General features: G+C 31.3%; 3 protein-coding genes across 6 annotated transcripts in view; 1 reads left to right on the forward strand and 2 right to left on the reverse strand.

Moving 5' to 3' along the window:
* The window catches only part of Plc21C (Phospholipase C at 21C), a 108,470-nt gene that overhangs the window by 58,492 nt on the left and 34,183 nt on the right, over window positions 1-15,795 (forward strand). The gene's annotated exons all lie outside the window — the stretch shown is intronic.
* On the reverse strand, window positions 863-10,351 carry LOC135952534 (enteropeptidase-like). The gene is made up of 3 exons (XM_065502538.1): window positions 9,521-10,351; window positions 1,929-1,957; window positions 863-1,783 (listed from the first exon to the last, which is right to left on the reverse strand). Exons 1-3 carry the CDS (start codon window positions 10,336-10,338, stop codon window positions 939-941), a joined length of 1,692 nt encoding a protein of 563 aa, XP_065358610.1. The 5' UTR covers window positions 10,339-10,351; the 3' UTR covers window positions 863-938.
* On the reverse strand, window positions 10,642-11,501 carry LOC135951032 (lectizyme-like). The gene has a single exon (XM_065500588.1). The coding sequence runs from the start codon at window positions 11,470-11,472 to the stop codon at window positions 10,657-10,659; it is 816 nt and encodes a 271-aa protein (XP_065356660.1). The 5' UTR covers window positions 11,473-11,501; the 3' UTR covers window positions 10,642-10,656.

Below are 15,795 nucleotides of genomic sequence, written 5' to 3' on the forward strand. Positions count from 1 at the left end.
AGTGGTTTTTACTTATTTTTGGCAATTGTTTTTGCTACACCCAAAAAACTCGAGTGATTTGTTGTTACGCTCTTTTGATTTTTTTTAGTAAAGTCGGTATTTTTGACAATCAAAAGCAAAAAAATTACGATGTCGTCTATTTTGATGCAATGCACCATTATCAATCAAAAACTAAATTTTGATTTTTTTGCTTTTTGCTTTTGTGCATAAAAAATAACAGTTTGAATTTTGTACCAGTAATATATCACGTGGGAAAATGTTTGACCTTCGAAATAATTGTATATTTCTTTATATTCAAGCCCTTTAAAATTACATCAATACAACGAATACTTAGGGATGTAAAATAGTTCCCATTTTGTGCAAGTACTACTTATATTTCACTTCCATCAAATTATGTTGTATTATTCAATTTCATGTATTCGTAAATTCCCCATCCGCCAAACAACTAAAAACCTGCCTAAGACATTTCGAAAAAAATCAAAATATAAATTTTTTAAATGGTCACATATCAAACATTTAGAATTTCTCTTGTATGAATGAACTTTGAATTGCACACACAAATTTTTATCAATTCCGCTGCTTATGAAATTTTGCAAAATCATCTTATATGGTTATGTTATCATTATCGTAATTTATAACTATTAGTTTCACTTTTTCAAATAAATAGCATACCAACAATGCAATTTTAGAAATAGAAAAATTTTAAAAGTTTTACTAAATTTCCATTAATTTTCAACAAATTCCAAACACTGAAGCCACACTATTATTAAATGTTTTTATGCAAAATAATTGTTGGCGTCATTACAAAAAATATATATGTAAGTATTTCTATTGCTAACTACAGGATTTAATAAAAGACACATTTTGTATGGGTGTAACCTTTTTGGGTTACATTGTTTATATTTTATTATGAATTCAATAACGATTAAACACAATATTTAGTGCAAAACGTAGTAAGCGTTTTGGATTTTGGCAACCCATTCAATGTAGGCGGAAACACGGGTGTAGATGGAGGGCAAGTTGGCCAAACCGCAGGGAATGTAGCCCCAGGAAACAATGCCAATCAATTCGGAGGGAGCACCTTCATGTTCAACTACCAAGGGGCCACCGGAATCACCGTTGCAAGCAGAAATGCCCTTTTGCAAAGAGTCGGAGCAAATGTTGGTCACATCAATGGGAGCATCTTCAGGCAAGGCTTCCTTGCAGGCGTTGAATTCAACAATTTCGGATTGGACAGTTTGCAAGATTTTGGAACCAGTTAAAACGAAGGCTTTAGGTTGACCCCAACCGTACAAATGGGTTTCTCCAGAGTGGATTTCCTCAACGGCGGGCAAAGAAGCAGGTTGGACGTATTGGTTGTATTCCAAGGCTTTGGAAAGATGCAAAATGGCAATATCGTAGGGACCAACACCACCGGTGTATTTTTCGTGGACCATTCCCCAATCGACTTCACGAGATTGAGTCTTATTGTCAATGTTCAGGCGTTCGTGTAAACCGGCTACAACACCCATGCCAACGGGATTACTGATGCAGTGAGCAGCAGTCAAAACCCAATCCTTGGCAATGATGGTACCACCGCAAATGTGTGAGTGGTTGGTATTTCTGCTCAACGATACAATGTAGGGGGCGGTATGAGGTGCAGCATCATGGCCCTTGATGACAAATCCGCTCGAGAAGCTAGGGATTAGCTTTTGGGCGATACTGGAAAGGGAACCAGCTTGGGCGCAAGCCACCAAAACTGCGAGAACTACTAAAACCTTCATGTTGTTTAAACTAACAAACACTTACTAATTAATTTCAAAATTATCCGCGCTATTTATATTAAACGAATTGGTTGAATGAAATCTTAAATAATTAATCGATTACGATCAACGGCACATACAATAAATATTGATTTACAAGCGATTATCGTTATTGCTAGTACTTACTACTATTGCTAGTACTTATCACATATAATCTAACATTGTAGAGTTCAATAGAACTCGTGCGATTAATTAATGGATTTTAATAATAAACAGGATTCCGGACTGAAATACGTTATTTCTTTTACATTTCGTATTTCTTATTCAGACTCCGTTATGAGTAAATATAATGATTATTAAGTGTTTATATGTCAATAAAATATACAGCCCAAAATTTCTGTTAAGTCAGTACGTGTTTGAATTCAAAATTTACATTTGATATGTTAATAACATTTTGCATGAAATATATGAAAAAACGTAAACATTTTCCAAAGGGGGCAAGGTTTGTGGAACTTCTGAGGAGTAAATAAAGGCTTTTTATACAAGTATTAGATATTGTTGAAAACCTTAGGACCTTTAGATTGATATTTCAGTAAAATTTAATAATTTTATAAAATTTTGGGACTTCATTTACCTTAAAAACTAAACAAAATTTCATATGGTGATTTTCCTCGAATAAAAATATAAAATTTTAACAATTAAAGATATCGTAACAAAATTTGGAACCAATATATGGAATATGGAAAATGTCCTTAAATCAATGGCATTAGAATTTCTGAAATTTTTTATTTTCAAATACCGAAATTCCTAAAACGGGGTAAATGTGTTCCAAAAACTGAGTTTTTTTAGAAAAGTGCCTACTGTGATGTTATTTACCGTGTGATAGTAAAAATACTAAGTAGTTATTTAAGAAACATATGGGGTTATACAAACATGGAACTTTTTCGTGGATCGGTGCTTTGCCTTTTTAGAATTTTTTACTCAAACCGAAATTTTTTTTTTTTAATTTTGGATAGGACTGTGGGGTTGTATGTCCGCTTAAGTGAGCCAAATTTTTCTTTACACGCTTTTACATTAACTTATCTTTCCGGGTCATATAAAAATTCTATATAGTCCCGAAGAAATTTTTTTCTACAAAAGAAAAAAATATATGAGCTTTTTTGAGAAAAAACGTAAAACTACGGTCCTTTTTACAAGTTCCAACTTTGGATGCGTATAACTTTTTATAGGGAAGAGATAACTGTTAGCAAGTTGTTGTTATTTTATTTAGAATTTTATCGCCAATATAACTGATATTTTAAAAATAAATTTCCACCCCCCGTAGACCTGAATATCTCTTCATCTAATAGAAATAACCTACACTTGTAAGTGTATTTTTTTGTAGATCTACTCAAGGACTATTTATATTCAAAATTTCAGCCCATTCGGATCATAAATGGATTTTTGGCGATTTTTTTAAAAAAAATTGAGACCCGAGGTGACCAACTTTGAGGGGCTACGTACTTGCCCCCATTATCGCTAGGACGCTGAACAAACGTAAATCAACTCGAAAACGTAAATCAGCTCAAACGTAAATCAGGTATCCCAAGATACCGAATTATTTAAAAAAAAAAGTTTCTATACCACTGTGTGCTGTCTTGAATGTGTTTAATGCACCACACAACAACTGCTAAGAATTTGAATTTAACTAATTTGTTTATTGAAGAATGGAACTAAATCCTCAGATTTCTCAAAAGTTTTTAACCATTTGTATTTTTCAAATATGCCTTAAATTCACTGTTCCTTAAAATGGATACGACGACAGCTGAAATTCATAATGACCAATAAATGCCTTTTATAATTTTTTGTATAATATAACTATTAATTTTTTGCCGAAAATTATCTAATAACAATTATGCATTTATTACACATAAGTGGTTTATACTTATTTTTGTAAATTGTTTTGGTACACAAAAAAAAACTAATAACTCGAGAGATTTGTTGTTACGCCCTTTTGAATTTCTTTAATAAAGTTGACAATTGAAAGCTAAAAATTTACAATGGCGTGTATTTTGATGCAATGCACCGTTATCAATCAAAAACATTAAGCACTATTAGTTGGATTTATTGTATCTATTTGGTGAGAACAAAGTAAATTATTAATTATTTGTTACACGAAAAGTAACAACAGCGACGCACAGTGGCTCAGAATTGTTTTTCATCGGCCAAAACTCTGTAACTTTTGAACCGATAGAAACATTTTTAAATGGAGAGATATTTTTTTTGAATTTTTCTCCAGTTTTACGTCAGCAGTTGTTGAGAAATTTGAGCTTTTAATTTTTTTATAGCATTTAATATGAAAATACGGATTTATTTGCTTTTTGAATCAGCTTTACTTATAAAAAAGTTATAAGCTGATAAAAACAAGTAAGAAAGTATGGTCGGTCAAGCCCGACCGACTTAATTTCATGTACCGATCGCCATGAAATTAAGTCGTGTGATTTATGTCTATATGAAATTATTTCTGTTGAATTTTATGTTTATACCAAAATTTTTAAGAGATTTATGCTCGTTAAATTGATTTTCAGAAGCGCGCATTCAATGGGTGCTATGACTAATTATGGACCGATCGTCATAAAATTAGGTGACATGAATTTAAATTATAGTATTGTTCGAAACCTTATAAAATAATCAAAATCTTATATATTATTTTTAAATAGATTTATTAAATATAAAATATTAAATTTTTATTGCATTATGTACCTCCATTATAATAGCAACAACAACAGTTTAATTTTATTTTATGGAAATAGTTAAAAAAAACAAATTTAACTCTATATATTAATGTTCGAAACTTAAGCAACTATTTTATTGTTGTGATTTTTTACAACAAAAAAAATAAAAAAAATTAAGGGCATGAACGTGTAGCATGCAGTATTGATGGATCGCGATCCAAATCGCAGAATAACCAAATTTTGCGTGATCCATTACAATGGATCGCGATCCAAATATCACAATATATATTGAACGTGTAGCAGTGCCCTAAAACATTCATTTAAGTCCCGTTTAGTTCGACAAATATAAATTTTGGTTGTTTCTGTACATTTGGTACCAATTAATTAGAAGTGTAGCTTTCGCCCGGACCAGTTTTTGAGCTAAAAATTATTGAACTTTTTAATAATTGAAAATCCCTAATTCCTATAGCTAACAAATTGAGTATTAAAATATCAATAGTTTGGCGATTTATTAAAAAATATAAAGCTACTGGAACAATATAGGAATACAATACCGACGGTATATGGGACCAAAGAGGACACTTTTGTCTTTCTGCTGGTAGTAAAATTTGTTTAACCCCTTTTGACCCTCAAAAGTTCTATTCCACTAAAATTAAAAATTTTACTAAACTGTAGTACCTGATAAAACATTTAATAACAAAACAGGTATAAACAGTACAGTGACACATCATACAATTTCTTAAAGACTGTTATCCTACCAACATAACGGGGCGTTCTTACACACCAGTACCGCAATTCTGTAACTTTTTAACGACAAAATTTTGTCGTTAAGTAATCAAAATTCGTTATTTTCGTTAAAAATAGTCTTTAGATAACGAAATTTGTCGGTAGGTTAACGACAAATAAAATGTTCTAGTTAAGCCATAACGATAATTTTTTAGGAGTTAGTTTTGTAACATAAATATTCGAAATAAGTTGTTTTTGAAAGTACGGTTGGTCAACTTTTTTGTGTTTGTTAGATACGGACTGATTTGGGTTTTCAATATAAAAATTAACATGCTTTAATTATTATACCCTACACCACCATAGTGGTGAGGGTATTATGCGTTTGTGCAGATGTTTGTAACGCCCAAAAATATTAGTCTAACACCCACCTTAAAGTATTAGAATCACTTTCTGAGTCGATTAAGCGATGTCCGTCCGTCTGGTCGGCTGGCTGGCTGGCTGTCCATGTAAACCTTGTGCGCAGAGTACAGGTCGCAATTTTGAAGATATTTCGATCAAATTTGGTACATATTATTTTTTCGGCTCAAGGACCAAGCCTATTGAAACTGACTGAAATCGGTCCACTATTTCACCTAGCTCCCATACAAATGTCCTCCCGAAATTGGACTTTATCGGTCATAAATGTTTAATTTATATATGTATCTCCACAAATTTCTCTCCAAATAAGTTTTATATACACAAAATTCATGTCACCAAATTTTGTTACGATCGGTCCATAATTAGTCATAGCTCCCATATAGACCCGCTTCCGAAAATCACTTTAACGTGCATAAATCGCTTAAAAATGTTGGTAAATTTCGACATATATTTGGTCAATTTACAAGGTCTCTTATCAGTCATATTGTCATAATGTCCTAACATATCTCGTCTCGGCGGCTCGGCGGCTCGGCTTAACCGACTCTTAGGCACTCGGCGCAGGTCTCTGCTGGCTGGTTACGATAACACAATAAACATAGCATACATAGTAGTATTATTTTAGGACTTTTTAGCTTGAAAAGCAATAAAAACCACTGTGAAATATAAGAACATTATGAGACCTTGTGAATTGACCAATTATATTTATTTTGGAAAAAAACTCTTGTTCTTTCGTTTTCAGTAGGTTTCGCGAACATATTTGGGTGAGCTGATGCTTGATTTTTATATATAAATGCGATTATTTATTCACACGACTAAGAATTTATCTGCAAACACGAAAAAATAGTAAATATTTTTATGATTTTTTAATTTTAAAAATATTGACATTTATACTTTTAACTATATTCGTCGTTAAAATTTATTACCGAGAGATATCGTTAACTTCAAATAGTGAATATTAAATTCGTTAAAGCAACCGATAGTTTTCGTTACTTAACGACATCGGTAGGAAAGTATAAAAAGTTACAGAATTGCGGTACAGTATTAGTTGAAGTCGATCAGGTCGTTCACAATACGAGCGATGACGATCTTTGACAAACTTAATATTTATCTTTTTACGCCCTTTATTTGACATTAACATGATGTATATGGGCAAATCCTGCGTGACGAACGTTTCATTCGTACACGTTTTCATATTTAAATATGAAAATGTTTTGGTTTTTTAAATAAGATACTTCCAACGTATACTATACGCTATAGTGAGATTTAAGTGCAATTCCAAATGGCATAAGACATTTCCTTTTAATTGCCATTTCTTGCGAAATAATTGATCGCAAAATTTGGGACGCATGTTACAAAAAGTGGAAGTAACATTAAAAGTTGAAGTTTTTATTCGTTATTTTAGCGAATTTGGCATAATAAAGCACACAAAATCTTATTCCTAAAAGAAAGATATTAATATTATAACTTATTTGCATGAAAAATTTTGTGACGCACGTTTCGTGACGCTCGTTACAAATTATCCAGATGCTAGAAAATTATCTCCTTTTCCGTGAGAAGTTGCGAAAAATTCCATTCAAAGTGAAATTACTCAAAATTAATTTGTATTTAAATTGAATGGTCAAAAATATAGCTGTCAATCGAACCATCTTGTTAACATTTAAGTAATGATAAAAACACATTAAAAAATTAAAATTTTTTTGTGTAATATTAAGATATCTGAGATATTTGGTAATCATTTTTGTATGAATGACCATCGAAATACATTTTGTATATATATAAAATATAATATACATATCTAGTCTAATATTACAATTAAGAATTCCAAGTTTGATTCATTTAAATTTTTTTTTTGTTGGTAGACTGTTTCTGGGACTTGCCCATAAAACAAATAATAATTTGAATGTTGTAACAGTAATTGGGACAGTTTTATATATACTAGCATAACCCGGTGCACTTTGCTACCCCTACCCTAGTAAAATTAAAAAAAATATGAATGGAAATACGAAAATAACACATACAAAATTTGAGAATCTCTCAATTACAGTTCACTTGATATTCGAAAATATCTAACTAATTTTGTATGGGAGATACCACTCCACTGCTCTGATCCCACTCATTTTTAAACCTTTTATGTAAATATCAAGCTTTACTTTAACTTTCCTTTATAAGGGAGTGGTCATTCCTACTAAGCCGAACATGCATAGCTAAACTTCTAACAGGGATCAGGAATAAATTCGTTTTTAGCTAACCTGCTTAGAATGGTAATAAATTGATTGATACAGAGTATAAATTCTTTTAGAATTATAGTTTTCCAGATATTCAAAATTAATTATTTACTTTGCGCCACAACCACTAATGCAATCCCGACCATTTTCAGCCAATCTATGTGATAAGAGAGCTATGCGGACAAAGTTTGAAGAACCTTGCAATTATTACTTTGTATGGGAGGTGACTCACATCCTTTTCCGACCTCTAATCTAATTCCGTCTATATTCAGCTAAACTCCGCACAGTAATAAGAAATTAATTATATACTTTGTATAGGGTGTGCCACGCCCACTATTCCAATCCAGAACAATTTCAGCGAAACTATGAAAATTTATTTAGACTAAGTTTGAAGAATCTTGCAATTATATTTCACAAAATATTTAGAAATAACTATTTACTTTGTATGGGAGGCGACTAACCATTTTTACCGACCCGTCCCATTTTTCATTAAACTTCATGCAGTGATAAACCGTTGAAAATCGTCACAATTATAAAATAACTATTTACTTATCTACAATTACATATTTACCCCCATATGCATAAACAGTTTTTTAAATTTGTTTTATAAACCTTCGATAAATTTAAAAATTGTTTATGCATATGGGAGTTAGAAAATAAAAAAAAACACCTTCAAAATATATTTATTAAAGCGAATTTAAATTACTAAAGTCTTCTTCTTGGTTTTCTATAACAACTCTCACTTAAAACAGAGCGAAATCAATACTGTTTAATTGTCTCTCCTATTTATTTACAACAACAAATTGAACAAACACGCATTGCTTTGTTTACTTTTTAGCTTAAGGTTCACATGTACATGTTTTTGCATATGTGTTAGTAACATCTTTAAACGCTTATAACTCCTAAAAAACTGAACCGATTTCAATAAAATATATATTCTGCACTTCTGTGAATAAATCCCTTTAAAATGGTATATTTCTTGCCCAAATTAAATGTATAATGTGAGCGTAAACGGGGTCTAAAGAAATCGACTTGCCTATTAATATTATGATTTATATTCAAGTTCTTTAAAATGATATCAATACATTAGCAAACGAATGCTTATTTTAGGAGATATTTACAATTTAGAGATGTAAATGAGTTCCGATTTGTGTTCGTCTGACAACTGGAAAACTGGCTTAAGACATTCTGAAAAAATCAATATTTAAATTTTTGAAATGTATGAATGAACTTTGAATTGCGCACACAAGTTTTTATCGATTCCTCTGCTTATGAAATTTTGCAAAATCATCTTATACAGTTATGTTATTATTATCATTATCGTAATTTATAACTATTAGTTTCACTTTTTCAAATACATAAGTACAATCACAACGCTTAAGTGCAACTAAACTTTTTGTGATGAAACTCTAAATAAAAGGCATACCAACAAGGCAATTCTATAATTAGAGACATTTTAAAAGTTTAACTAAATTTCCATTAATTTTCAACAAATTTCAAATACTGAAACAGCACCATTATTCAATATTTTTATGCAAAATAATTGTTGGCGTTATTGCAAAAAATAAAGTATGTATTTCTATTGCTAACTAAAGGACTTAATAAAAGACACATTTTGTATGGGTGTAACCTTTTTGGGTTACATTGTTTTTATTTTATTATTAATTCTATATCGATTAAACACAATATTTAGTGCAAAACGTAGTAAGCGTTTTGGATTTTGGCAACCCATTCAATGTAGGCGGAAACACGGGTGTAGATGGAGGGCAAGTTGGCCAAACCGCAGGGAATGTAGCCCCAGGAAACAATGCCAATCAATTCGGAGGGAGCACCTTTATGTTCAACTACCAAGGGTCCACCGGAATCACCGTTGCAAGCAGAAATTCCCTGTTGCAAAGAGCCGGAGCAAATGTTGGTCTCATGAATGGGAGCATCTTCAGGCAAAGCTTCCTTGCAGGCGTTGAATTCAACAATTTCGGATTGGACAGTTTGCAAGATTTTGGAACCAGTTGAAACGAAGGCTTTAGGTTGACCCCAACCGTACAAATGGGTTTCTCCAGAGTGGATTTCCTCAACGGCGGGCAAAGAAGCAGGTTGAACGTATTGGTTGTATTCCAAGGGTTCGGAAAGATGCAAAATGGCAATATCGTAGGGACCAACACCGCCAGTGTATTTTTCGTGGATCTTTCCCCAATCGACTTCACGAGATTGAGTCTTGTTGTCAATGTTCTGGCGTTCGTGTAAACCGGCTACAACACCCATGCCAACGGGATTACTGATGCAGTGAGCAGCAGTCAATATCCAATCCTTGGCAATGATGGTACCACCGCAAATATGTGAGTGGTTGGTATTTCTGCTCAACGATATAATATAGGGGGCGGTATGAGGTTCAGCATCATGACCGTTGATGACAAATCCGGTCGAGAAGCTAGGGATAAGCTTTTGGGCGATATTGGAAAGGGAACCAGCTTGGGCGCAAGCCACCAAAACTGCGAGAACTACTAAAACCTTCATGTTGTTTAAACTAACAAACACTTACTAATTAATTTCAAAATTATCCGCGCAATTTATATTAAACGAATTTTTTGAATGAAATGAAATCTTAAAGAATTAATCGATTACGATCAATGGCGCATACAATAAATATTGATTTACAAGCAACTATCGTCATTGCTATTAGTACGTACTATATCAACCATTATCTAACATCGTAGAGTAAAATAGAACGCGTGCGATTAGCTTTATTTCGAGGAAAACTTTAAAACAAAAAACTATAAATTTTATTGTTATTTTATTAAAATTAGAAATTTGAGATGTTGTCAAAATTTTTCATTAATGGAGAACATAATAAGCGTGCATGATTTTAGCAACCCAGTCGACATATGCCGAAACACGGGTATATACGGAGGGTTTGTTAAACACACCACATGGAATGGAACCCCATGACACAACACCCACTAACTCGGCAGGAGCATTTTCAGTTTCAATCACCAAAGGACCACCGGAATCTCCATTACAAGCAGAAATGCCAGCGTTGAAGGAATCTGAACAGATGTTGGTATCGGCCATGTTATTGCCCATAAGTTCTTTGCACGAAGCCCAGTCAATGATTTGAGTGTTCACAGTTTGTAATGTTTTGGCGGAAGCAAAATTGAATGCCTTCAATTGACCCCAACCATATAGAGTAGCATTGCCTTCTGGAATTTCTTCGCGGGCTGGCAATGTGGCGGGTTGAACATATTCATTGAAATCGAATGCTTTAGAGACATGGAGTAGGGCAATATCATAAGGTCCCACACTGCCGCCATACGATTCATGTACTCTGCCAAAATCAATCACTCTTTGTTGTGTGGCTTCATTCAATTCACCGCGTACATGAAGACCAGCTACTACACCCATACCCACTGGATTTACGGTAATACAATGAGCAGCAGTAACAATCCACTCCTTATTGATAATAGTGCCACCACAATTGTGGGCACTGGTAGTGTTTAAAGTCAGCGAGATTATGTAGGGAGCAGAGTGGGGTTCAGCATCGTGACCCTTGATAACACGTTCCTGGGGAACAAGCAATTTCTGTAAACTATTGAAATTACCGGCATAAGCAGCACTGATGGCAAGAGCACACAAAACTATGAGGACCTTCATGATTGATTTATGATTGAACGAAGACGAAACTAAATTCTTTGGGGAATGTGCGAAGCTTTTATAGTTATTTTATGATTAGATTTGACACAACAATAAAAAACGTGAGAATACTTGAGATAATAATAAAAAATGATTAAAAGTATTAAAGACACGAGTATTTGCCATTATCTTATACAAAACTAATGTATTATCTTTTTAATTAAAATTCATAAAATCGTTGTGGTGGCCTTTTTTTTCCTTCGCATTATGTTCGTTACGTAGACCATGAAGTGGAAAAACTAAAAGACAGATAAGTAGTTCTTAGTATGATGAAAATCAACGAAACTAAATGAAACACATGGCTGTAAAAATTATAAGTGGCATTAGTGACAATGTGATAGCAGTATGATTAAGAAAATCAATATGAGTTACAGAAATGTAATGCTTTCAACCAACCACAATTTATTTTTAATAAAAATAATCAAAAACTGGATGGATGGATGCAATTTAAATATGCAACAATTAACACCAATTACTTACATTATAAAATATTTATATACATATTTTGTGTGATATTCTTTCTACCAGAGAATTGTTTAAAACTTTGTTTCCTCACAAAAATGTAACAAACTTGATGCGAGGGCAGAGTTCACGTGTCGTTTTAATATTGATTGATGATGTATAAGTTGCCTTGATTCGATAAGTATGCACAAACATTGATAAAATTATCTAGGAAAACCGCATGTAAAGTAGATTCATGTTTTCATTGAAATGTTCAGTAATCAAATTTAGAACACACATACATGCATATTTGTAAATGGGACTCAATATATTCTTTGAATATTGATATGGATCTGTTGTAACGTATGCGGAATAAAATTGCAACAAAACGGAAAACGCTATATTTGTTTCGACGTTAAACCAAATTATATATTAAACCTTTATAAAATAGCCCATCATGTTAATTTAATGTAAGCAAAAAATTTATCATATTCATGTACTTTTGTGACAGTTATGAAGAAATTTATAAACAGGTGTTGCACTTTTTTAAGCTCTTATTTGAGTTTCATGGTCTTATTTTTCCAGCTTTTTATTTTAAATAGTCTACAAAAACTCTTCTATTTAAAAAGGTCAAAAACTCTCAAATTAGTTTTAACTTGATGTAAAATATAAAAAATTGTTACCGATGAAAATAGATAAAATATGGAAAAACTTGTAAATATTTTTTCAAGGTAATTCTTATTTTGTTAACATTTTGAAATAACTAAAAGCCAGATTTTCAAATGGGGTTTTAAAGTATTAAGCAAAACATAACGTAATTCAAAATAAGTCCTAAAACACTATTAGCTTATGTACTTTTACTTTGGCCAGTGTCAAATTTTTGTTGCAATTTCATTCAACATACGTTAATATTAATAATAATTACATTTTTATAATAACAGTTATAAATTTGGTTGTGAATTTGAAAAACAATTCAAAATTGACAGATAAAACTTTTTTTAATTTTTGAAAAGTAATAACTTGAATACCATTTAAAATTTCGCATGATCACTATATATTGGTGCACAGTATCGAATTAAACAATTTATATAAATAAATTTGAAAAAATTACTACAAAAAAAATTCAAAATATAGAACAAATTTTGTTTTAATTAACTCATACTACGTTTATACGCACGGCTTATTCGCAAATAAAAATATTGCAATTAGAAAAAAATAAGACGTTTTTTAAATATTTCATTGCGTTTTTGAATTACTTGGATAGCAAGACGGACAAGAATTTTTGATTCTATAATTTTTACATTTAAAAAAATAAAAAATGTATCATATTTTATTCAATAAAAGAGCTACCAAATAATTAAATTTTACCATCCGGCATCTCATAAAAACAAGAATTTTCCGTAACCAATGTGACATATAAACAGTGAGTTAGTTAATTTAAAATAATTTTTATTTGCGAATAGGCTACGTATAAACGTAGTATCAGAAGTGATCATGCGAAATTTTAAGTGGTATTAATGTGATTACTTTTCAAAAATTTAAATTGTATTTTTCTGGAATTGCGCACATTAAAAATCCATAACGAAATGAAAAATATTTTGGTAGAATTAAAATATTGAAAAAATTTGACCAAATATCCATTAAAAATTAACTATATTTTCGTAAAGGATGTTTTTTTTTCTTGTGAAACATTAATATTGTAAATAATAACCAAAAAACTAATTGAATGATATTAATTATGAGTCGTAGCTAATTGTCAAAAACCCAAGTCTGTTGTCAAAAACATAACATTTTGTTGTATCAGACATATCATTTCTTTTCAATAACAGACAAATTTTATGCAATTTAACATAATATTTCAAAGACAATGGAATAATTTATGTTAGCAACATTAACAGAACGAACTTTTTGTTATAGAATAAGAGTACATATTTATGTATTTTTGTTTAGTATTTAATAAAATTATAGCTGATAGAACGTTTTTAGAATTTAGATGTCAATACATGTAAGGCTCTCAGTTAATTAAACGAGGTGAATTTTGTGTTAATATTGCGTATTATGTAAAATAATGTATTTTAAAATCTCTTTTTAAAATTGTAACTTGTGAAATTTGATTTCGAAGACTTTTTGATATCACCCTATAATAAAAATCCATTACCTTTGTACATCCTATAAATTTCTTTCGCTATCTTTAAAGAAAATCTTATTATAAACATATTCGGTTTTGTAGAGTGCAATGCAGGCAAAATATAACAAAAAAGTATTTCTTAACTGAATATGAAAAATATAACAACAGTATGGCAGATAATAAAAACTCGCTAATAAATCTGCATTATGTATGGCACAAGGGGGTGAGGGAACAATAAAGCGGTAGTAGAATGAGTAAGAATAAAGAACCTTGAAGTTTCTTTTGATGTACTTTCCCCATAGTCAAGGTGAATTATATTGTGAAAATAAGGATATTGTTTATGTTGATTTTCCATTTAGTCGTTATTGTTGTTAATGTTACTGCTGCTATTATTATTATTGTTATTATTGTTCTTGTTGCTGTTGCTTGTTTATTTTTTTTTAACTACGCACATATTGTATTCCAAGAACTACATATCTACATATATTTAACAGCAGCAGCAGCAGGAGTAACAGCAACATATTAGTGCTTATGCTACATACAATAATAAATAACTCTTTAACCAAGGACATAAGAAGGTCAACCAATCTGAACTTTTCATATGTAACATATGAACGAACAAACACACACACACATTATTATAAACACTAGATACTCATAGATATATGTACATATGTATGGATAATTATAGGGGACTATTTTTGCATTCAAGAACACTGAGTAAATAAACACTCACTCATACATTTATACTTGTGGTCCTTCCATCCTCCTATATTTGATAATAGAGTAGTAGTAGAGTAAAAGTAGGGGTTTGTGAATTATGAGAGAATTGCGGTTAAATGCGTATAATGTTTGAGGACGTACACATTCCTAGAAATATCGAACAATCATTGAAGTGGACAAATTGGCAATTTATTGGTAAGTTAAGCAGTTAACAGCAGTATTACAGCAGCAGTACTTTAATCGTAAAGTGGCGGTCACTGTTTTGTTTATGCTTCTGAATAAACATACATACAATAGAATATAATGGGCGACCGATTAGACATGTGTATGATGTGAATTTATTGCTTATTAGAAACATTTTCAATGATGCCACATGTGTACATCTGCTATGACAAAAGAATTTCCAATATTGAATTGTATCAGACACCCTGCAGACAATTTTGTTATCTCTTGCTATATCATAGACTTTAAATAATTTGGCAGATATTTACTTTAGGATGTAAATCCTAAAAGTTATTCTTATTTATAAATACCAAATAAATGTTCTAAAATAAATATGTACATAATTAAAAATGTACATAAGCAATTTTTGAAAAAAATAACAGTGTGCAGTTAAAAAAAAATTGTTAAGCGGGGCAACCGGATGTTAACCTAATTCGAGTACTCTGAATCCATGATGCTCGCCGTTTTTTAGGTTAGCTCTTTAAGCAAGACTGAAAAATCGGACTTTTTTTGAAGTTTACTGATTTATTTCCACTTTTTCACATTTCCCTCACTGTGCGGTGTTAATTTTTTCTACACGTATAGAAAGCAAAGTTCCAAAGAAAACAAGTCCTAAACTATTAAAATATGTATTAGGGGATATTTGTTTTTTTTGTGAATAAAATCAAGTTGTGGACAGATTTTAATAATTTTTAGTTCTAAAAAAGTCGAACTTTTGATTTGGCTAACTAAAAATTTCGAATATTCGAAAAAGTCGATTATTAATTATA

Source organism: Calliphora vicina, chromosome 2 (genome assembly GCF_958450345.1).
Source record: "Calliphora vicina chromosome 2, idCalVici1.1, whole genome shotgun sequence".
Taxonomy (NCBI): Eukaryota; Metazoa; Arthropoda; class Insecta; order Diptera; family Calliphoridae; genus Calliphora; species Calliphora vicina.